Genomic DNA, 22,403 nt, shown 5'->3' with positions numbered 1-22,403 from the left:
GTTAGATTTCATTTCGGTTTCTTCTCTTTTTTTTCTCTTTCTTCCTGCGTTTCGTTCTTTCTTGCACAGTGGCTTTTGTTACACGAGTTTTCGATTTCGGATCGACTGATTTCTGTGACGACTCGTATTTCGAGTACCTTTTATATTTATACATTCCTTGGCGAGCGTAAATATTTAAAGTCGCGCGTCAAAGAACGGCGTACGTGTATATAACGTCGGTTTGAAACGGAGTGAAGCGCGACCAACGGTAATTGAGACGTCACCGCCGTGTTCCAACCTTAACCAAACGGTTCGAGGAATGACGCAAGGTGTCAAATTTTCTGCAAATCAACGGGAAGAAAGTGAAACGATGCAGAAGGGCAAGGGAAAGTGGACGAGCAATAATTGTGCGATTATAATAACCTTCGGCCGCTTTTTTTTTTCTTTTCTTTTCGCAAAACCTTATCACCGATAAATCGCGTGACAATGATGACTAATAATTTCTCTTCCCCTTGACTACGGCGACCATCTGAGTCAGGTGCAAAGAACAAAGGTACACCTTGGCGCAGGAACGCGAGGAAGCGGATAGCGTTTTTCATCGTCTCTAATCGTCGTGCAAACAAATCGATCGTTGGAATATTATCAATGCGACGAAAATGAATTCGTTATTTCCAACCTCGACTTTCGTTCGATCCCTCGCGTTACGAATCAATATTGGCGCGAATAATTAACGGAAAAGGAAAAAGCTAACGAGTATACGTGTGCACGTTTGTATTTGACCTCGATTCGTAAGAAATTGATTTTTGCGTAACGTCGCGTTTCGCTTATCATTTCTGTGCAGACGTTCGTGTACGAATGCGTCAGTTTTTCTAGAACGATGATAGTATACGGAGTTCTTTCGTGCCTCGTAACATCGATCAGTCTTTGTTGAAGCTTACATTAAATTTGCAAGCGCTCCGGCGAGCAAAGTGAATTGGACGTGTTCGTTCGTTCCCCGATAGAGACCCCTCGTGAGTTTTCAAATTTCTAGAAAGCCTTTCTCCGCATTTCGCGTATACGTGTACCAACGTTAGTAATAATCTATTTTCAGAGAGGCAGACGCCTCTGCATACTTGATCCCTGCGAATTTGCAATCCACGCCGCTTATTCTTCCGTTTGAAGGGGGGTGGAGCGAAATTTCGCGTTCGGCATATTTTTCGTATATGTTTCTCGTGCATATTTCTCGTGCTCGACTTTTCCACTCGAATTTACCTTTATTCTCACTCGAATTCTCTTTCTCGCGTCTCATAAATCTCTACGCAGTTGCTCTTCTCTCTTTTCCTCATTTTCCTGCTTTATTTTGAGGTTATGTCGTCGAGCTTCACCGAACCCGAAGATAATTCGGAAACAAAGACGAAACCGCGGTGTTGCTAGAACCTAGACTATGGGGATAGAAGCTACAGAGAACCATACGGTTGTTTACTCGAAAAGGAAAAATAAAAAAAGGGAAGAAAGGATATCATTTGTTTTCGTAATAACGAAAACAGCGGAAGATCCCAGCGGAGCTAAAGAAATCGATGCAAGTTTGCCACGCCGGCGAATTTAAATTCTCGTTTTTCAAATTCAACTGAATTTATCCCGCGATTCACTCGGATAAATAAAGTTAGATAAATATTTCCGTTTTAATAACGGTGAAAGCTGCCCATACGTGCTGCTATAGAATTCGTATTAGCGAGTTCGCAATAAATAATCCGACGGTTTTCTCCCTCACTTCTTCCCCCCCCTCTCTCGCGTTTAACTCGATTCCAAAAATAATAACAATAATAAAGAAAGAAAGAAAAAATGACAAGACAAAGGGGAAAAAAGAAAAGAAAAAGAGGAAGAAGAAAACAAATATTTTTCGCGGAGAACTTTCGTTACTTCGTTTAATTTGGTTCCAAAAATAATAACAATAACAAAAAAAGGAAAAAAAGATAAGACAAAGAAAGAAAAACAAAAGAGAGAAAGAAGAAAAGAAATATTTTTCGTAGAGAACGTTCGTTCCTTTCCGACGATCACGGTGTACCGGAATTGGTCGAAAACCATACCCAATAGCAGTTGTTTCACGAAATGAAGCGAATGTGGAAGGAACCGATGCGTTTCGCGTATAAACCCCTGACTCTTTGTTTCCAATTCTTTGTCTTCCTTCATACTCGATTTTGCGGACAGCCGCGTCTCCTAAATTTACTCTGTATTCGCTCCCACGCTCGAATCATCCGAATTTCGAAGCGCCATCTTTGATTTTCCCGCCGATTTGTCTCCGCGCGATCAATTTCGCCTGGGTCCATCCGGGACATCCCCTAGGTCCGTGGTGCATGAAAGTAGGGTTAGGGCGGTGGGATATTTGATCAAACTTGTAGGAAATTTTCTGTACACGATGCAAAACCCAGTAGAATGAGTAGAAGTCGACTCTCGTGGTGGAATGGAATTTTTGATCGAAATAACTCGAATCTATTTGCGCGTACTTTGCTCCTCGGGCCAGTTTCTTTTCGTATTCCAACGGAAACGCAGGAATCCGTGTTTAGAGATTTTGATTAGGGTACACTGGCAAAACGAACTTAATTAACGCGTCAAACGTTCTGTTACGCCGTTAATTTCCAGATAGTAGTCAATTTATCCGCGATCCGGGTTTCCTCAGTTACGCGAGCCCGTTACGACTTTATCATTTCACGGTCGTAAGAAGCAGAGTGGTAGATTTCCGGTGGGAAAGTACCAGTCTGTACAGCGAGATCTCTCGAAACGGTAACGTTTCGATCACCTTCGAAGGATAGAAATATTCGATGGAACATTAACTGGAAAAGTTCACGCGTGCACAGCCGGTCTTGTTTGGTATCTCGATATCTCCCGCTGCGGGATCTTTTGTAATTTTCCGTGGACATCGGTGGAATTATCGTGGAATCCCGTGTAATAGCCGGCGTATAGCGTTGTTGACACGAATTCAACCGCATTAAAAATATCGTTTAAAGTGTCGTAAAACGTATCTATTAGAGCGTTCATCGTATGATCGCGAAGGCTCACCTTGGACGCCCACATGACACGAATGACAAGGTTTGCTTCCTCTTCTAGAATTGCAACCGCATATTTATACACACCTTCGACCGTTCTGACGTTCTTCTTATCATACGGTGTATTCTTGGCCGAATATCTGTGAAACAATAAATTCATAGCCTCGCAATCCCTCTTCATCGGGCTCTATTAACCCCTTGCACTACGATTTAATTATCAAGTAAATAGTGCACTGGAGAGACGTTTAATTTTAACTAACCGCGTTACATTTATTTCATCGAGCATCAAATTATGAAACTCCTTAGAATCTATATGGATTTTCTTGTAACAATACCTCTTTATACACTTCGATGTGAAAAACTCACGGAGAGCTAGGCTCCTCATTACAATACAAGGGGTTAACACCAGAAGTACCGACTTACGACTAAGTACATTACGTTCTTCTCTGAATAAAATAAAAATCATCGTTAATTTCGCAAAAAGCAACTGTATATTCCATCTTCGACTCTTCTCATAGATCCACTGTTAATTCGTTGGTCGAGAAATAGGAAAGGGAGACAAAATTTGTATCAGGCTGATGGTTCTTTCTTTTTTTCTTTGTTTAGTTCGTTTCCAAAATAAAGGGATACAGCAGTGTTTCAATTTCGTCGCCGTTCCTCTGTAATCGAATACTCCGTCTCCTTCGGACTCTATCTCGTTCAATTTTCCCGCCGCGCGGTATGACGCGTGTTTAAACACCGTTTTCAAAGCACGCCGCTTGCCTGTCATCGTGGCCGAACAAATCGCACGGACGTGCGACACAGAGGCGAATACGATATAAAGAATTCAATACGATCGCATAGCCGGGTCTAATCACCATGACGCAACGCTACCGCCACTTTCCATCGGTCCCGCACGTTGCATCTCCGATTCGACGATGCATCGGGCGCGTCCGTTGGACTCGCGTTACGCGCGTCCTCTGACGGCCGTGCGTTTGAACGAGAATTCGAACGATCGACCGCGGAACCGCGTAGAAAGGGGTATCGAGTCTCTCAAAGGGCGAAAGTTCGGTAAAATAAATTGCGTTTTCGAGTCGGGTGCCGTGCCGTTTCGCAGCTAACGATATAGTTGCGGTAAATTGCGTCCGTGGAAGCTGTGTATTCCCGTAATTTCCATTAGGCGGCCCTCTAACGGTGTGGCCAGGTGAGATACACGCAGATGCGGTTCCGGAAGTGATTCAATTATGGATCGACGATACTCGATGGACCTCTCGCAAGATTCCTTGTCTGTCCGCCGAAATCAAGCTAATCAATTACGCCGGTAATTAACAAGCTTCTCGGTATGGACGGTTAATGGTTCACCGTAATGGGTTTGGAGGCACGCGAGCACACGTGAGAAGTACAGCGGGGCCGTTATCTGCCTGATGCAATTTTACCTGGGACGCGTATCGATGCGTGTATGTGTCCTCGAGTATACGGGCTTCGCGAACCGGCGAACCGGGGGGTGGGAGGAGGGGGTTCTCCCTTCCTGTATTCGTTGTTGAAAGCTTCAATTATCGTTCTCTAAATACCGGAGATCGGAGTTAATCAATATCTGGGATATTTGTTCGGGGATCGATTCGATTGGTATGGAGAAATGAAAAAAATTTGATTTACAAATGCACACAGAGCGACGTCTGGGAATAGGGAGATGGCTCGATAGCGGAGGGAATCGAGTTTTTTTGAAAAATCTGTCCTTGCACGGCTTTTGGAAATTTTGTTTTATCAGCTGGTATTCGTCGAATATTTTTTCACCCAAGACGGTTCGATCGTGGATTTGCGAGAGTGGTTGCAAATTCATTCTGAAGTACCGAGGGAATTCCTTTGGAAAAATGTAGAGTATTTCTGGGGATTTCGTTTCGACGGTTGATTTTCTTCGAATATTTTTTTTGCACCCGAAATTGATTCGACGTAGCAGGTTTATTCGATCGTGATTAACACAGATCGAATTTCGATGCGCTGCCAAACGCGAAAAACGAAGTACACCGAGTTCATCTCGTGTCTCAATGCTTGACCTTGTTTACGGCCAGGATTACATAGACCTTTTCGCTATCGATGTGGCCTTTCAGTGTGCGCACTGTTGTTTCGAATGTATATCGAAGCATTCGCCTTCTAACGCTCGATGCCGCCTTATGGTTGTCATTTTTACCGTTAGAAAATGCGTGGTAATTATCTACGCGTCCATAACGCATCTTTCGTCGTTCAGCGATTTATTGCATTTCGAGAAATGTCGCCCCTTTATGCCCTTCGTTGTACGTCCCTGACTATATCTCGACTGCGAACTATATATCGAATTTTTCTTGCCTCGAAGATACGAGAAAATGTCACATAACGAATATCGAAGAGATTAAAAAATATTGCGCGCAATTATACTTTCTTTTTTGTAGTTATAGTTTTATATCTCCGTATTGTGTTTGCGAACAAGTCAAAAATAAGATTAGAATTATATAAACGCGCCATAGGGATTTGGAGTAGGGAACGGCGGTGGGGGTAAGCTCGGCTCAGTGGTGGGGTGACGGGAGGGGGTAGACTTCGGTAACGAAAGATTCGATGCTCAGAAAGTATCGAATAAGAAGGAAAGAAAAGAGGTGTACGATATAAGGTTACGTTCGGCGAATCGCGTTCGCGGTTTTTACGCATGAATATTTTCGATCGGACGCACGCGCAGTATCGACGTGAAACTCGGCTTGGTCACCGTATCTCGTTTCGTACTTATCGAACATCGACGATAAGCGGCCACCTAGAAACGTGTCTTCCAAAAATAAGATACAGCCAAGGGCATTGCGCGCCGAGTCTTTTAAAATGAACGTGTGTATGTGTCTTCGGCGTAGATAGACCGATAAAAACGAATGTTGATTCGCACGTGCAGTTTATTTCGATACGCAGCCGCGTGTAGCTTTCCGCGTGTACAGGCGTGAGAGGTTAGTGGTTCCTTGGTTGGACGGAGTGGCGCGAGCGAGCGATTAAGTATAGAAGAGGATGGAGAATGGACGGTGAATCGTGAAAACAAAGACGGACTGTGAAAGGTGAAGCGAAGTTAGGTTAGGAAAGGAGCAGAGGGACAAAAACAGACTGTCAGGCGGTTCTTAGCGAAACGCTGGCTGGTTCGGCCGACATTGTAAACAACAACATCGCGCCAGAAGCAAATGCTCCGTAACGGTCCTCGAGATTGAGCAATCGTTTCCGTCCCTTTCCGACGTTCATCGTACACCTTGCATATGCAAGTCGACTGCACGAAGAGTCGGTGGAATTCAGGTCATTAAAACATCTCAATAATCTACTTCTAATATTTCTTTTTGTGTGATATTTCGATACGTTTCTTTCCGACCACGGTTTATCTTCGATTCATTCGAATACTGATTAAAACGATCGGTTTAAAGCGAACTCGATTCAACGGTCGATTTCCATTTTCTCCTTTTATCGAAACCTATTTCTCGCAGATAACCTACCGTGTCGATAATGTCAATCTTATCGATTGATATTAATTCGAGTTTACCGATCGTCGAGTAATCGAATCAGTCGTTGAAATATCGCGTTGTGCAACTGTTTAGAGTAATCGTATGAATCGTGGAATTCTTCTCAGTCCGATAATGCATTCCGTGTCAATTTGTATGTTAATCGAGGATCGTTCGTTTGGACTTCCGCGAGTCGCTCGTGAAAGCATGCAACAATGAAATTCCTCGTACATAGGATGCGAAGAAACGCAATACTTCCGGCGGAATAATATGTTCGTCGGCCGATATTGCTTTCGCAATTACTGTGTGGCCTGTGAAGAAAATTATTTCAGCTGACCGTGTATCGCGTAACGCGCGAAGCACGCGCTAGGTTAGATTCTATTTCCCTGCGTGCCCGAGGCGTGTGCGTTTGCTCGTGGCGTTAGCGTAGCGCCGTATATCTCTGGTTTACGTGTAGCCAGCGCCATTGCTGCGAGAAACAAATCTACCGATAGTGACCAGGCCCGAGCGTATTCATGGTTACCTGGTCTTCCGTGTAACAAAGCACTCGTTGCTGCCTCAGGTGAGAGTTCCGTAACGTTTGGCTCGCGTGTAACCACTTGCCAAAACAAGAAAGTGGTTTACCGTACGTTGAATAACATGACACACATCGTCGTAATTCGATTTTCCTTTTCAACGATCGAGTCGGTTCGCGATTCTGCGTGGACGAAAAATGGCGCCAAATGATAAAAGTGTTCGATAAAATTGCAAAGCTATACGGCAGCCATTTTTAGAGCGTGTTAGCTATACATCGTCTGGAGTAGCGTTCGTTCGGCGAAAATTCAATTTCTTGGTTAGATTTTAGATTAGAAATTTATTTCTCGTTCTCTTTTTTCTTTTTCAGATAATCATCGAATACACGGAGAGGTTATGTCCCTGTTTAATCTTCCGTTTTCGTGCACCGATTTTAGTCGAGTCCTAATGCGTGTGCCTTGCGAAATATTGTTCAGTGAACTTTCTCCAAAGCCAGGCGGTTAGAGTTCCGTTCTTCTGCCTCCGTTCTGGTTACATTGCTTGTTTTCGAACTCGGTTTCCGACCTCGTTCAGCGATGCGCGCCTGCGATTCTTCCGCGGCAGTTTGTGTTCTCGCGAATTATATCGCCGTGGATCGGGATTAATTTCACGTGAAAATCCTGGCGATGATTGTACGCGACGTTGAAGCGGCGTCGCCACGGTCGCGGAGTATCGGGGCAAATAAGAGGGACCGGCGATTAAAATTAAATGTAGCTTGAAATCCTACGGCGCGTGCTCGATAATTTCAGCAACCGTCGTTTGCTGTATTATTAAATGCGGCTGGAAACTTTTGTTTCCCTTTCTTCCGCCCACTCTTTCGGCTGTTACCATTTTTCCACGCTGAAATTGCACGTGGATCTGAAAAGAGTTGCTCCGTTGAGTGTACAAATCGCGGGCCACGTAAAGTATCTCATCTGTATTCGCGACAAAAGTTTCTCTTTCCACTTCGTGCTTGATCTCTCAAATAATAACCTAACCTCGAAGTAATACGAGTAAAAGAATATTTCGGCGTACCATTCTTACATCGAACTTCCAAAGCTATCTAAAAGTTACGTTTATTACCGAGACAGAAAATCGAGAAAAATTTCTTCGACAGTACCATCATTGGTAAATACCAATCATCAAATTGAACATAACCCGCGTTAACGCTACAACCACCAACCTATTCAAAATGGCTGCTTTCAGATTTTCATTTCTCTCAATTCCTACGAACATAACCTTACTTTTACCTAGATAAAAGCATAGTTATTTATACTATCTATCTTCGTTGCATAATTTGCAACTTCGATCGTTGTATCTACATCTTACAGACTCCTAGTTCTAGTGTTAAGATATCAACAGATTACAAGATGAAAATACCCCTTTATTAAAGCATCCTGGGCGTGAAAAAATTCTTCATTACCGCGCAACCGATTTAAAATCCGTAACATTGTCGACCCAGGTCTTTTCCTATTCTTTTTTCCCTTTTTCTCTTTTTTTTCGGAAATTCGTAATCCCGGTTGCGTCAGGAACTCACGCGAAGCGTTGCGATCCGCTCGGCTCGGCGTCACGCGAGCTTCGGTGCGTTTCATCGATTGAGGAAGATAACATTACGCCGGACTTCTGACACGCTTCTGCGTTCGCACTTCTTTCCACATCGATTTCCCTCAGTTCATTGCACCGTTTTCTCGTCGACGCTTAAGTATTTGCTCACGGTGTTTTCGCTTCTTATTTGCACGACCTCGCGCGGCCTTTTCGATCGGGCTATCTCCCAATGTTTCACGGACGCCGGGTAGAATTTTCTTACAGGTCCATCTTCTTCCTTAACTCATTTCAATTGCGTTGCCCACGTGCAGAATAGAAAGCAAGCATGAGGTGACGATACTAGGAGGATTAAACGAATTTTCCGTCAAATTCTACGGTCCACGGGGCAGTAAGTATTGCATTTATTTCGTATCGCTTGTACGACCGTATATACCATGTGTCTGTTTTATCTGGAACGTGTAAATACGCAGGTGACGCAGAAAAAGGAAATATTTTGGACGAATGTCATAGGGCGTCGAGGAGAACACGCGTGCCGACGATTCTGTGACTGTGAAGGAAAAACACTGTTACAATTCCACGAAGCCCCAATTTACTCGTTAATTCGGTTACCAGATATATAAGTCAGGATCAGAAAAAGAAAACGAATATAAAGAAATTGTTGTTCGCAACTTTAAACCGTGTTTTTCTCGCAATCACAGAATTACGAAAGTGGACTGAGACAAAAATTCGTCATAGCGAAATAAGAAAATATGAAACGATTTTTGGCAAAGTAGCGAGAAATTGAACGGTTAGGTGAAATTCTTAACTTCGTCGCAATTAGTTTCGTTAATTTCTGATAAATTTAAACCGGACTTTTAACGCTTCGAAATGAAGCATAAATGACTTAGGCTACTTTCGTGATCACTGACACGTATCGCGGTGATAATTGCCCGATCCTGCGATAGCTTTGAAAGCTTTTCCGATGGTCATGCTTAATTTTTTAATAGGAATACTCTTTATAATAGCTTCTTGCACAACTTTATCGGCTCTGAATCATTCTCGAGTAGTTTCTTGTGTCTTTTACGCGAACTATCGAGATTTCAACTTTTACACTCCGTTTTTCCTAGATCCATCAATACAAAGTCCAACAGAGCAACGTATTCGTGATGTGCATTAGGTGACGCCAATGTTGGTGACACGTTAACTTTGAAACTATATATCTCGATGACTATTAAATGCGATAGGACACGAGTACATAGGTTTTCCTAAATATTTCTTTGTCAAGATGTAGTCCGATATCGAGACGAGGTACTTGGGTTCTGTTTTAAAATTGAAGCATGATCTCCACGCCATTGCATCCGGAATTTCTTTGGTATCCTGTAATATTTCTGAAACGAAACGTGTTTCCCCGAGATATTTACATACTTCCGGATAAAACGGACACGCTGTATTTATCCTTAGACTGTAAGTTTGCGATCGTTTATGTTAAGACACGAAAGTGGCATAATAAAAGCAACGTCGTTGGATGTTTGTTAAACGATTTCGAAGCTCGGTATCTTATTGTATTAATCCTCGTGGTCGAAGGCCGACGAGGAAGGCTACCGAGCGTTTTTCCCTCACTGCGACATTTTTATCGAGCAACGAGATAATAAAGATTAAGTAACAGGAAGTGTAACAGGATTTTCACTGAAGAACACGTTTTCCCTGGGTTAAAAGAGTCGGACAATCTAGCCTTCCTTTTCCACGCCTTTCTGTATCCGATATTAGAACAAATCTCTAGTCTTCGAGCTTTGGTTCGGATTAACCCTTTGCACTCGAGGGGCGCCTCTCAGTCATCATTTAATCAGATTCTAACGATGGATGTTAATTAATAAATCAAATTCACAATTATTCAACGATGCTTGGAATATCGGAATAAAATAATTCTACGTCTTAATTTGCATATGATTTCTTATTTACCGTTTTAGAAATATCGTCGACTTTATGGCAGAAAGTCTTCGAATTACTATTTTCCTGTAACGAAAAGATGGCCGAGTTCAAAGGGTTAATAGCGAAGAAAACGAAGCTTTTATTCATTGATGTCAACTCGAGTCTAAATTAAAAATTGAAAAATCCTGTTGCGCCTCCTTCGATCTCGTACATTGATCATTACCAAGAATAATTATTTATTTAACACTTAGAGCAATTTGAAATACAATGCTATTGAGAGGATCAGAAAAATGGTATAGATAGGAAAATATTTAATTTTAAAAAATTCTGCGTGAAATTAGGGTAAAATTAACCCGTTATACTGCAATTGCGAATCTAACTCGTGAATTTTTCATGCTAAAAATGATCTCATAAATATAAATTACACTCGCGTTAGGCTAAAATTGTACTGAAGGTATTTTAACTCGCGGAAAATTTGTATAAATTCTGAAAAAATTGTGTAATTGTATTGGGAATGAAATAGGTATTAGAATAGGCAATGAAATGGGTAATTAGAATGAAGTAATTTTACAATGCATAGTTTTAGACAGATATAGCATATAATTTTAATATTCGCCAAGAAGATCATAAGTAGTTAGACTCGTTATAGTAGTGCAAAGGGTTCGAATAGTATTTTTACCCAAAATTTTAAGAGCAGAGATACACTTGCACCGCGTTTTCGTCCAATTTCTCGATTATTTCAATCATTCGAACTCATCACGGTCTTCAGAAAATTCACTTCGCGTTGAGATTTCTTTGTAACAAAAATATAGTTATGGATTAGTTCAATGGATTAATACGCGTGACACATGCTAGCCTGTTCTACCGTTTGAACTGAACTGAAAAATGAAAAGAAAGAAGGCTCGAATAGTCGTGTTCTGCAACGCAAGGAATACATTCATACAAGATTTATCGTGACCTCGCATGACTAGGGTTTGTAGATTTAAGTATATAGGTAAAAACGAGAAAAAATATGGATTCAGCAAGACTTCTTTTTGAAGGGTTAGGGTATAAATATTTCACTAATTTGTTTTACACGCCTATAGCTAGGAAACAACGTTTCAATGCTATGTCAATAGCTATAAGCTGTTCTTTATCGTTACAAAGATATAGCGCAGCCAAGTATGCTAATTTCAACAGGAAACGTGATCATTTTAATACAGGCATTTTCTCAATTTTCAAAGTTTCTACAAAAATTGTAGATAACTTAGAGCAATCCTCGTGTGTACCATAACTTAGGAACACCTAAATATCTCCCTCAATTATGATAAAAATTTTTCCTTTGAAAAAAATTTCCAAACAAAATTGCAATATTTGAAGTAGACACATATGACAGTAGCATTGATACTTTTCACAAGAATTTGAAGTACTTTTGATCATTCGATGGTAAATAAATAAAACAGTTTAAGCAAACCGATGATGTACATGCTGAAAACGCAATGGACGAAGAATCGTGACGCATCAAGCAAACGTAATTAATATTTTAAGTCGTCCTGGAGAGTTTATTCATAGCGTCGTAATTAAAGGAGATATTTAGGTATTCCCATTCAAGTGCTTCATCCTGTATATTCTCATAAATATAACGTGAATTACGATATACACGAGAATTGCTATAAGTTATCTAGAATTTATTTTAGAAGCTTAGAAAATAGGAAAAAAATCCGGTTTTAGAATGATCACGTTTTCTGAGGAAATTAGCATACTTGGCTGCCCTGCATAGTTAAAATTCTATGGATTTTCAACATCAAGAAATTGATGGTAGTTCATGTTTTTCGCAATTCGTAGTCCTCATTCTACAAGTATAAAATAAATTATAACATACACGAGGACTACCACGATATAAGTTATCTAGGATTCTTTTTAGAATTTTCAAAAATAGGAAAAAATGATTGTCTTAGAGTGATAGCGTTTTCTGCTGAAATTAGCATACTTGGCTGCCCTGCATAGTGAGGATTCTATGGATTTTCGATATCAAAAAATTGGCCTTTGTTCCCATTTGAGTGCCCCATCTTGTATACTCTCATAAAGTAAATTATGACATACACGAGGATTGTTATATCTTATCAAGTATTTATTTTAGAAGCTTCGAAAATAGAAAAAATGCCTGTCTCAGAGCGATAACGTCTTCTGCTGAAATTAGTATACTTGACTCTCCTGCATAGTTAACACTAGATTTACGGAACCCGTCAATTTGACGGAAGGGTTGCTCCAATTATACGATGGTAACAGATTTAGTTAACTTATATTAAGGCTGTTAATATAATATATAATTGTTTTTAAATTAAACTAATCGTTAAAAAAAAGAGGGCACGTGGTTTCCTTTACCTGTCAATTTGACAGGTGTCCTAAGAAATAGGTATACAGATGGCGTCCGTAAATCTAGCGTTAAAATTCCATGAATTTTGAACATGAAGAAATTGACCGTAATTTCCACAGTCCTCTTCCTTCTGTCACTGGCTATGACACCATAAACCGTAGACAAGTGTCACATCTGGTCTCCGTCCGCCATCGTTCTCCAACACTATCGTATCCTCCGACACCGATTTCTCGCTCGGCCGATCTTTCTAAATCCGCCCATTACGCATACGTTGCGTAATTACGCGATAATTGCGCAAACCTGTTCAACTGTTATACCATCCCACGTGGACGAGTGCTTCTTTCTCTCGCGAAACCGCGAAATTTCGCAATTCTCTCCCCCGTGCACCGTTACACTCGGTCGTTTCCTGGCCCCGACAACCTTGCCCTGCGCGAATAACTTATCCTCGAGGAGGAACGGCTCGCAGATCGTCGCGTTTACGTGCTCATTGTACGTTTCCAGCATTTGATATTCCAAGGTCGCCGGCTCTTCGCACACCGGATACACTTATGCAACAGTGTGTACATTTACGCTTTCCTCGGCCGGCCAGCTGGTCGACACGCATGCAAAAACGCTATCGATTCACCGGCCTCCAGTGACGAAAGTTCCTTGACATCGCTTTCCACGCGTTGCGAGTACCAGCACCTGGTCCTGTATCACCGCGATCGAATCCACGTAATCGGGTTTCATTCAGGTCGAGCTCCTTCGTCTGGTTGGAGTCGAGGTTTGCAGTCGAGGCTTTGCTCCTTTGGACGTCGCAGTTTTCGGCTGTTTTCTTTGGGTCAACTAGCAAGCTTCTCTAAACGATCTTTAGAATAGACAAATAGTCAGGTGACAGGCAGAGTCTCTGACTGTTTATGCCTAAAATACTAATGCCTATTGATGGCGAGATGACCAGTAGGAGGTGTCCAAGCTTTCGAGCTGAAGAATAGGCAGTTCAATAAAGACCTTTGGAAAGGAAGGCCTCCTTCGTTTGAAGGTCTGTTAGAGCCGAGGTTTACACACGAGGCTTCGTTCCTTTTGGACGTTGCAGTTTTCGACTGTTTTCTTTGCGTCAACTAGCAAGCTTCTGTAAACGATCTTTAGAACAGTCGTCGTGAACAGTTAAGTGACAGGCAGAGTCTCTTGCTGTTTATGCTTAAGACACTCATGCCTATTGATGGCGAGATGATCGGTAGGGAGTGTCCAAGCTTTCGAGCTGAAAAGTAGGCAGTCCAATAAGGACCTTTGGAAAGGAAGGTCTCCTTCGTTTGAAGGTTTGCAGCCAAGACTTGGCCCCTTTTGGATATCGCAGTTTTCGGCTATTTTCTTTGGGTCAACTAGGAAGCTTTTGTAAACGATCTTTAGAATAGACGTAAACAGTCAGGTGATAGGCAGAGTCTCTGACTGTTTACGCTTAAAATACTGATGCCTATTGATGGCGAGATGATCGGTAGAGGGTGTCGAAGCTTTCGACCTGAAGAATTGGCAGTCCAATAAAGACTTTTGAAAAGGAAGGTCTCCTTCGTTTGAAGGTCTACTTAGAGCTTAGGGTTGCAGCCGAGACTTGGCTCCTTTTGGACGTCGCAGTTTTCGGCTGTTTTCTTTGAGTCAACTGGTAAGCTTTTGTAAACGATCTTTAGAATAGACGTAAACAGTCAGGTGCTAGGCAGAGTCTTTGACTGTTTATGCTTAAAACACTGATGTCTATTGATGGCTAGATAATCGGTAGAGGGTGTCGAAGCTTTCGACCTGAAGAATTGGCAGTCCAATAAAGACTTTTGAAAAGGAAGGTCTCCTTCGTTTGAAGGTCTACTTAGAGCTTAGGGTTGCAGCCGAGACTTGGCTCCTTTTGGACGTCGCAGTTTTCGGCTGTTTTCTTTGAGTCAACTGGTAAGCTTTTGTAAACGATCTTTAGAATAGACGTAAACAGTCAGGTGATAGGCAGAGTCTCTGACTGTTTATGCTTAAAACACTGATGTCTGTTGATGGCGAGATGATCGGTAGAGGGTGTCGAAGCTTTCGAGCTGAAGAATTGGTAGTCCAATAAAAACTTTTGGAAGGTTTGCAGCCTAGACGTCGCAGTTTTTGGCTTTTTTCTTTGGGCCAACTAGCAAGCTTCTGTAAACGATCTTTGGAACAGACATCGTGAACAGCCAAGCGACAGGCAGAGTCTCTAACTGTTTATGCCTAAGACACTCATGCCTATTGATGGCGAAATGATCGTTAGGGGGTGTCGAAGCTTCCGAGCTGAAGAGCAAGCAATCTAATAAAGACCTCTAGATAGGAAAGTCTTCGGAATCACTTGCCATACTCTATCTTTCAGCCGCACTTTCGATTTCGATCTCGTCTTACCTTCGTTTCGTTTTGAATACGAATAGCACAGCGAGAGGATTGCGCGGGGGTGTGAGCAGCTTTGGTTCTTTGGGAGAAGATCCGCCAAGGGTGTCCAGGTCGCCGTGCTTCTCGTAGGATTGGGTGTCGTTGAAACTTTATGCTTTGAAATCTAAGAGAGTTTCGGATTTTCACAGTCTCATTGCAATTTCGTCCTTCCTATTTCCATTTTACGCGAGTGCGTCGAGAGAACCAGGTGAGAGTGTCTCCGTGTATTTTTAGCTGAAGCTTCGAAACCCTTCGAAATCCAACCGGGTTTCCAGCTTCGAGGAACTTCGCCTCCCCTTTGTCTAGCATCTCAAACTCGCCGAAACTTAACTAAGAAATCCGAAATTTTACTTTACGATTACATCGTGTAACCCAAAAATCGAGACTTCGTTCAATAAGAAATTAGTACCTCGAGTTTGAAGAATCCCAATTCTCGAAATTTTACAAAATTTCGATTTGGATTTTATTGGGATTCCAAGGAGCTGGTTCCTAACTATTATCGGTAGATCAAATGATCCTTTTAACCACTTGCGCTATAAAGACGTGCCACGCACGTCGAGATGCTTTTGTTCCAAGTCGTCAGCGACGTGTATACCACGTCGATAGGCATTTGTTGCAGAAACAAAAACGACGTGTCCGTCACGTTGGCTAACAGTTAGCTCGCAGATGCGATACGGCGTCAATGTAACGCTTTTCCGCATGTTATATTGTAGAATGCGACACGGGCAACCGAAAGTTAATCTTAGAGCAAGTGATTAACATACAATTTTTACATGAAAGTATTTTCTATGAAAGGAATGATTTTTTAACATACAATTGTTTACAACAGCATTATCCGTCATACGTTTCAGTGCTGTATTATCATTTGCGCGTAATTCTCGTTGAAATTCAGCCATGCTTAATGGATTAAAGTTTCTATCTCGAAATTTATCCGTTTCCCACTTTTCGCGAGCAGCTGTATATATAATCTAGGAACCGAGAATGGCGTGGAAGGGACTGGGGAAGGAAGCTCGTAGAAAGGGCACAGGTGAAGGATGACCGAGGTGTGAAACTAAGGGATGACCGTGTATATCTGCCCCTGCGGGGTTTACAAAAGATTAGGTGGTAATCAGCGGGTATAGAGGAACGTCAGCCAATCGATCGTCGCATTTTCTGATTCAGGCTATTTCTTATACCCGGCAAAGGCTCGTGCCGCGTGTTTTTCCTTTTCGCGATGGTTCATAAATCGCTTACGCAATATTACGGGCGGACGAGAAAAACAAGGAGTACGAGCAGTGCATGCTACATAGAGAATCTGGAATGCCGTGACACGTTTTAAAATTAATTCTATCGCTCGTCCGTTTTTCTTACCTCGTCCTTCGACGAGTTTCGGTTGGGTAAGCCAGCCGATTACTTTTACCAGCGTGGTCGTTCGCGTGTTACCGCGATTATCGTAATCTATCCTCCTTCGCCATTCGCAAACGCAACCTACTCGTCTAGCACTGCGTACGTCGTGTGTGTCTTTTCGCCTACCCTATTAACGGCTAGACCTACTGTCATTTTAGTGCCAGCAGATGCTTATAGAAATTGCCTAGTGATTAGTACGAATAGAGAATTTATTACGAAGGGGAATTCAATAAGCGCAGCTCGTGTCAAGGAGATTATGAACAAGAAAGCACTAATACAAGGTACTACGAGATAAATGGCACACGGATCACTGTATCACGAATAGCGATCACATCGTTATCAACACCTAGTGTGACCCGAATCACTAACCTAACCTAAATCACACGAATTTTATTCAAAATTCCACACTCAACAGGGTCATCTTAACGTGGTATTGTAATCTGGCCTCTGAAATTTGACCTTTGCGATTTTTTTCTAAGGAAACTATGATACGTATCGGCACGCAGTTTTCGCAGTTAGATTTCTTTATTCTTGGAGAGTATTTACAATTTTTTCCCAACGAAATTAATGAAAATTGTGGAAATTATGTATAGGTTTAGGTATATCGCGTTTTTAACAGCGGGCTCGAATGGCTGACGTGATTCCGCGGCATCTGGTTATCAGAATCGAAAAAACCAAGAAGCATCTTAATTAGTATAAATACGGCTATAGCACGAACCATCAAGACAGCGAAATTTCGAAAATTGAGAAAATGGCTGCATTTTGAAGTTTAAATATCGGTTTTCCTCGTGCTTTTGTCCTTTGGGTAGCAAATAAAAATAGAAAAAGGGATCAGATTTTGAAATCTGTGGTTCACGCGATAAAACTACATCCAGCGAAGGTCTCTTCCAATTTTCGAGTCAATCGGTCAACAAAAACGCGAGATATTCCGTCAGCAATTTCGAAAAATATGGTTTCGAGAAAAACGCGTTTGAAGTTTTCGTTGTCCGTTGTTCAATGCCTGTGCGCCGCACTTTAAACCGTTATAACTTTGCTAATTTTGCGAATTCGGATAAATCCTTTTGCAGGGACATTTTCGGAAGCATGTACTTCAAGAAAATGTAAAAAAAAAAATCGACTTTTTCAAGTTGGATTATAACAGTATCACCTTCGCTTACGATATTAGTGGTAGGGTTAGCGTTAAATAATAGTATACCGTATTGTTATCGATGATCTTTGCATACAATTAGACTCACGTGGCCGTTGGATGACAGTCGTAGTAATCGGAAGTCGACTTCACTGATGACACACGTGGCCGCGAGTTTGCCTAACACAATGTTTGTAATTGCCGACAGGCGAGTTTCACTTCTTCGCGGATAATTATCGCACTCAGATAAACTTGAACGACGTCGATACGCAGGCTCACTGATGGCCTCGAAACCGTCGCAGTTCCGTCGTTAATTAGAAACACGGCAGAAAGAGAAGAAACAGAACCGATTAATTTCTTTCTATGGATTGTTTACTTGAAACTCCTGCCTTTTTTCGCCTTGGATTCATCTCTTGCGCGAGTTCCGCCTAGGATTCGCGAATTTTCGGTTCCTCCATCTTGGAATAACCCGCCTCGCGAAATTCCATGACGCTACATCCCGATTTGACCGAAGGAAATTCACTCAGGATAAAAGACAGAGGATTATTTTAAGTACAGAAAGTGAAACACATTGAGTGATTTGAGATTGAGATTGAGATTGAAAAAAGTTCGAAAAGTGGGGTTAATTGGTTGTAGTTATGAAAATGATAGGAGATTAAAATTTAATCCCTTCGTTTAGAATATCGTGTGAGATACGTGGTGAGGAAATCGGTCCGAACATGAGTGAAACGTGTGAGAGACGTGGTGAGGAAATCTGCCCGAACACGAGTGTAACGTGTGAGAGACGTGGTGAGGAATCGCGTCAAACACGAGAGTGACGTGTGAGAGACGAGGCAAGGTAGAGACGTGGTTGGGGCTCAACGTAAACACAGCGGGTCAGGCTCATGGTCAGTTTTCGACGATGTCTTTCCGTCTCAGTTGCGTGTTATTCTTCGACACGTTAGGACGTAGTGCCTCGACGTGAGACTGATTTTCCTGTTGCTGTGCCACGCCCCATCGGAACTTCGACAGTTTTGAACGAGAGTCTGGTTCGTAATATTCATTTTATATACTTTATTATACAATTTATTCACCGTTCTATGAAGAATTTAGGGTGGGTGATAGAGTGATCCATGACCTATAGTAGAGGAATCAGTTCGAAAACTCTTTGTTCTCGTTGGACACTATAATTGTAGGGATACTTTTGATTGGCAAATATAGGGAATAATAGATGTTGTTTAATACCAATATATTATTTATTGCGAACTAAAAGAGACTTAGGAGTAAAGTACAAACTAAAAGATTAGACTATTAACTGAACTATGATCACGTAACTAACACTCGCACATCGATGCTTCTTCAAACTCCATAGGACAGCCCTTGCACCCTCGTTTAAACCTTGCACTCTGTCTTCTTTCATACTCATGCTCTCTTTCTCTATCACGCATTCTCATAGCCTAGCTCTCGGTAGGTCACATACCCTAAACACTCGACGCCTTTTTTTCGCTCTTCGCTTGCCTTCGATATAATCATAAATATTCCGTTCATCCGATCCTAACACGCGGTCACTTGTCCTTCCACGTGCGCTGCAGACGTCACCCTAAACATTCGGCCTGAACCCTAGTCTGCTGTTTATTGTCTATCATCAGCTAGGTAGACCCAAGTATGTCCTTGTATTCATTCTCAAACCCTAGCGTTCCTACATAATTACTCATCGAATTTTAATCCTTATCGGACGCTGGCTTTTTATACGTGACTCTCACTAGGTTGTAGCTGGTTTCGGTAAATATAAGAAAGATTTCCGTCTTGTCACGTCCCACGTGACGAACGCCAGCAACGACAAAGTACCGTTGTCACGTGAGAGGTGATTTACAACCGATAAGGGTTAAAAGTAAACCTCCGAGCGCACTTTCTACGCATACTCTTAGGAAAATTTCGTGTTATTAGGAAAAGTTCTTTATCCAACACGAATTTGCTACACAGTAGCATATTTCCTAGGTTTTTTCCGAAGTCATGGTACAGAGAATTGTCGAAATTTCAGTTCATATTCCGAATTTGTGCAAGCTTCTGAGAGGGTGTGCACACTGTGCATGCATCACGCGCGTCGGTGGAGGGTACTAGCTGAGCGCTTCGTTTATCTTTGAAGATGCACGGGGATATTTTCCAATTGGCGAGTCCCACGCGATCTCGACGTCGCTCTGCAAACGGGTTAAATGCGAATTCCGTGCTCGTGCACGCGCTGGTACAGGATCGCGCGACTTTTCGCGATATTTCAAAACGCGCGGCGACAACCGCGATAAAACGGGTCCTCTCGTATAGATCGACGTGAAATAAATTACACGCCAGAGAAGAATGGCGCCGATGATAAGACTCGGTTCGGCTGCGTGTCGTCAGTTTTATTTCCACTCCGCCAATGAGCGAAATTGCGTAACGCGCGTTACGAACACGCAGGCGGTCCTTCCCTTTGCTGCTATTTATTTTCGCTATAGCCATCGGTCGAACCACGGTCGCTTGTTTTCTGCCGCGATGTACTTTAAGAGAGTGCCTCTAAATTGCTTGGAACCGAACGTCATCTCATACGTTGCTCGTCTCGTTTCTTTGTGCCATTTTCTTCGACTAGGAAGAGACTAGGGGATGAACGGATGGACTGGGGAAAATATTTTGGGAATTTTGACAGTGATAAGATCTTTTCGCGAAGTTACCCTTGTCCTGAATGCAAATAAAATGGCAGGAAGGTTGCTATAGAAGTATCATGGTGCTCGGGGATGGTACGAAATAAATGGTAGAATTCAGGTTCAGACTAATACTACTTTATTTTTGATGGATTAGGATATTTAAAATAGAGTTTTGGCTGATGGAGGGGTTCTTGGTACCGGTGTGTCATTGGTCCTGGTCCTGGGGGTGGCTATCTTGTAGTGTCAAAGTTTGGATGGTTCACTTGAGCTGTGTCAAGGTCCTTGACAGGATATCTGAGAATTCTTCACAGGGGCAACGTTTGAGGTTTCCTGTACTTTTATTGATTTGGTGGATTAGACTGCTCACACAAGTGTGTTTCGTATCCTGCTTTTTTTTACCATTTTTCTTGATTAGGAAGCAATAATAAGAGCTGTTTTTGGAGTCTCAATAGCGATACATCGTTGACACCCGTGATAAGATAAAGATTAACGTCGAACCTACCGTAATATGGCCATTTTTAAATCGTAATAATCTTTCGATTAAAAGTTCCGTAGTTGACATTATCGGTTTAATACTTGTCCATTTTTCTCGGATTTATCTATAGCCCGCAATGTCAACCACGTTCGTTCGATTGGTCGATCGATCGGCCATAGCAGATTTAACGTTAATTCGGTCTCTTCATTAATGAAACACTTGGCTTGCATCCCAGAAACCCGTTATTAAGTTCAAAAATGCTTCAGCGCGTTATCTTCGCTCTGTTCCCTTTTTCCTAGCCAATTGCAAAGAAACGTCAGGGGAACGCGACAAGGTCTCGAAAGTTTAATCTCGAGACAAAGTTTGTACTTGGACGACATTCGTTAGTCTCTAATAAAATTAATTCAGCTCTTTCGTCATCGAGACGACAACTTGGCTCGCACCTGAACAAAACGGCGCGAAGTTCAAGAATGCACGCGTGAGGCTGCAACGGAATGTCAAACTTACCCACTTAGGCTCTTCATGACCCTCCACCTAGCCAGAAAGTCGCGACCAAAAATTGAAGGGACACACTAGCAAGTCGGAAGCTTGATTTCAGAAGCTTTAATCTCGAGACACCGTTCATACCTACGCGATGATAGCTATACACCGATTAGATCCATTCTCTTATTTCGATTCTGCTGTGCTAGTTACCCTATGGATAGTTTTACAGCGCGGTTAAAAGGAAAGAGAAAAATATTTAGACCCTTCGTCGCCTTAGACAACACCTTATACCTTACCTGAAACGAAACGTTACAAAATTCAAGAATGCACGCGTGAGATAGCACCGTAATGTCATCTTACATCCAAGTAGAGCGAGCAAAGTGGAAGACACATAGTAGAGATTATTTCAGAAATTTCAATAACCGACACAGTTAATACTCGTCATTCTTCGATAAGATTAATCCCTTTCAGCGACCTTTGGTCCCCAAAAAGCTTCTCTCAAAAAGCTACTTCTCAGAAAGCTAGGAAATCAGGGAATGCATGCGTGAGGCTGCAAGGTAACGCGATCTTACCCCCTAAGCAGAATGGTGAAAAGTTCACAGGACAGGGTAGTTTTGATTGTTCGAGAAATTTCGAGGCATGTACTCGCGCGACGGTCATTATTCTCCGATAAGATTAATTCAGGCCTTTCGTGTCTCAGACGACACTTGCCTTATAGTGGAACAAAACGGTAGGAAGTTTGAGAATGCGCGCGCGTGGTCCCGGTACGTCGAGACGCCTTGAAAGGCGAGCTGCATAATGAGGCACGGAGTCGCGGCTGTTCGCTCTGAAATTAATTTACCCTCCTCGTCTTGTTCTCCGGGGCGAACATTAGGATTTCTCGCGAGTGTACCGATCGAGCTGGATCTGGTCCGGGAAGGTTAACGGTACCGCGGAATGGCGGAAAAAAGGCAACAACTTCCTCGAGGCCCGCGTAGTTTTGCATTTGGTGTTTCACTCGTCCTCGGCTGGTAATTGCACGGTCGTGTTAGGTCGTCAAGCAAAGGTTGTTGCATGGAAAAAAG

The 22,403-nt window shown here is 42.3% G+C and overlaps 1 protein-coding gene across 2 annotated transcripts in view; it reads left to right on the top strand.

The window, feature by feature from the left end:
• The window catches only part of UbcE2H (ubiquitin conjugating enzyme E2H), a 53,129-nt gene that overhangs the window by 1,121 nt on the left and 29,605 nt on the right, over window positions 1-22,403 (top strand). Inside the window, exon 2 of one of the 2 annotated variants that reach the window (XM_017907491.1) lies at window positions 8,863-8,939. In XM_017907491.1, coding sequence (XP_017762980.1) covers window positions 8,863-8,939 — 77 coding nt within the window. Of the gene's footprint in view, window positions 1-5,556; window positions 6,276-8,862; window positions 8,940-22,403 lie in introns of those variants that run through there. The other variant, XM_017907492.1, reaches the window with a different exon arrangement.

Source organism: Eufriesea mexicana, unplaced genomic scaffold (genome assembly GCF_001483705.2).
Source record: "Eufriesea mexicana isolate 0111107269 unplaced genomic scaffold, ASM148370v2 scaffold8101, whole genome shotgun sequence".
In the NCBI taxonomy this organism is placed as follows: domain Eukaryota; kingdom Metazoa; phylum Arthropoda; class Insecta; order Hymenoptera; family Apidae; genus Eufriesea; species Eufriesea mexicana.
The sequence above is the reverse complement of the archived record's forward strand: the minus strand, read 5'-3'. Positions and strand labels throughout refer to the sequence as shown.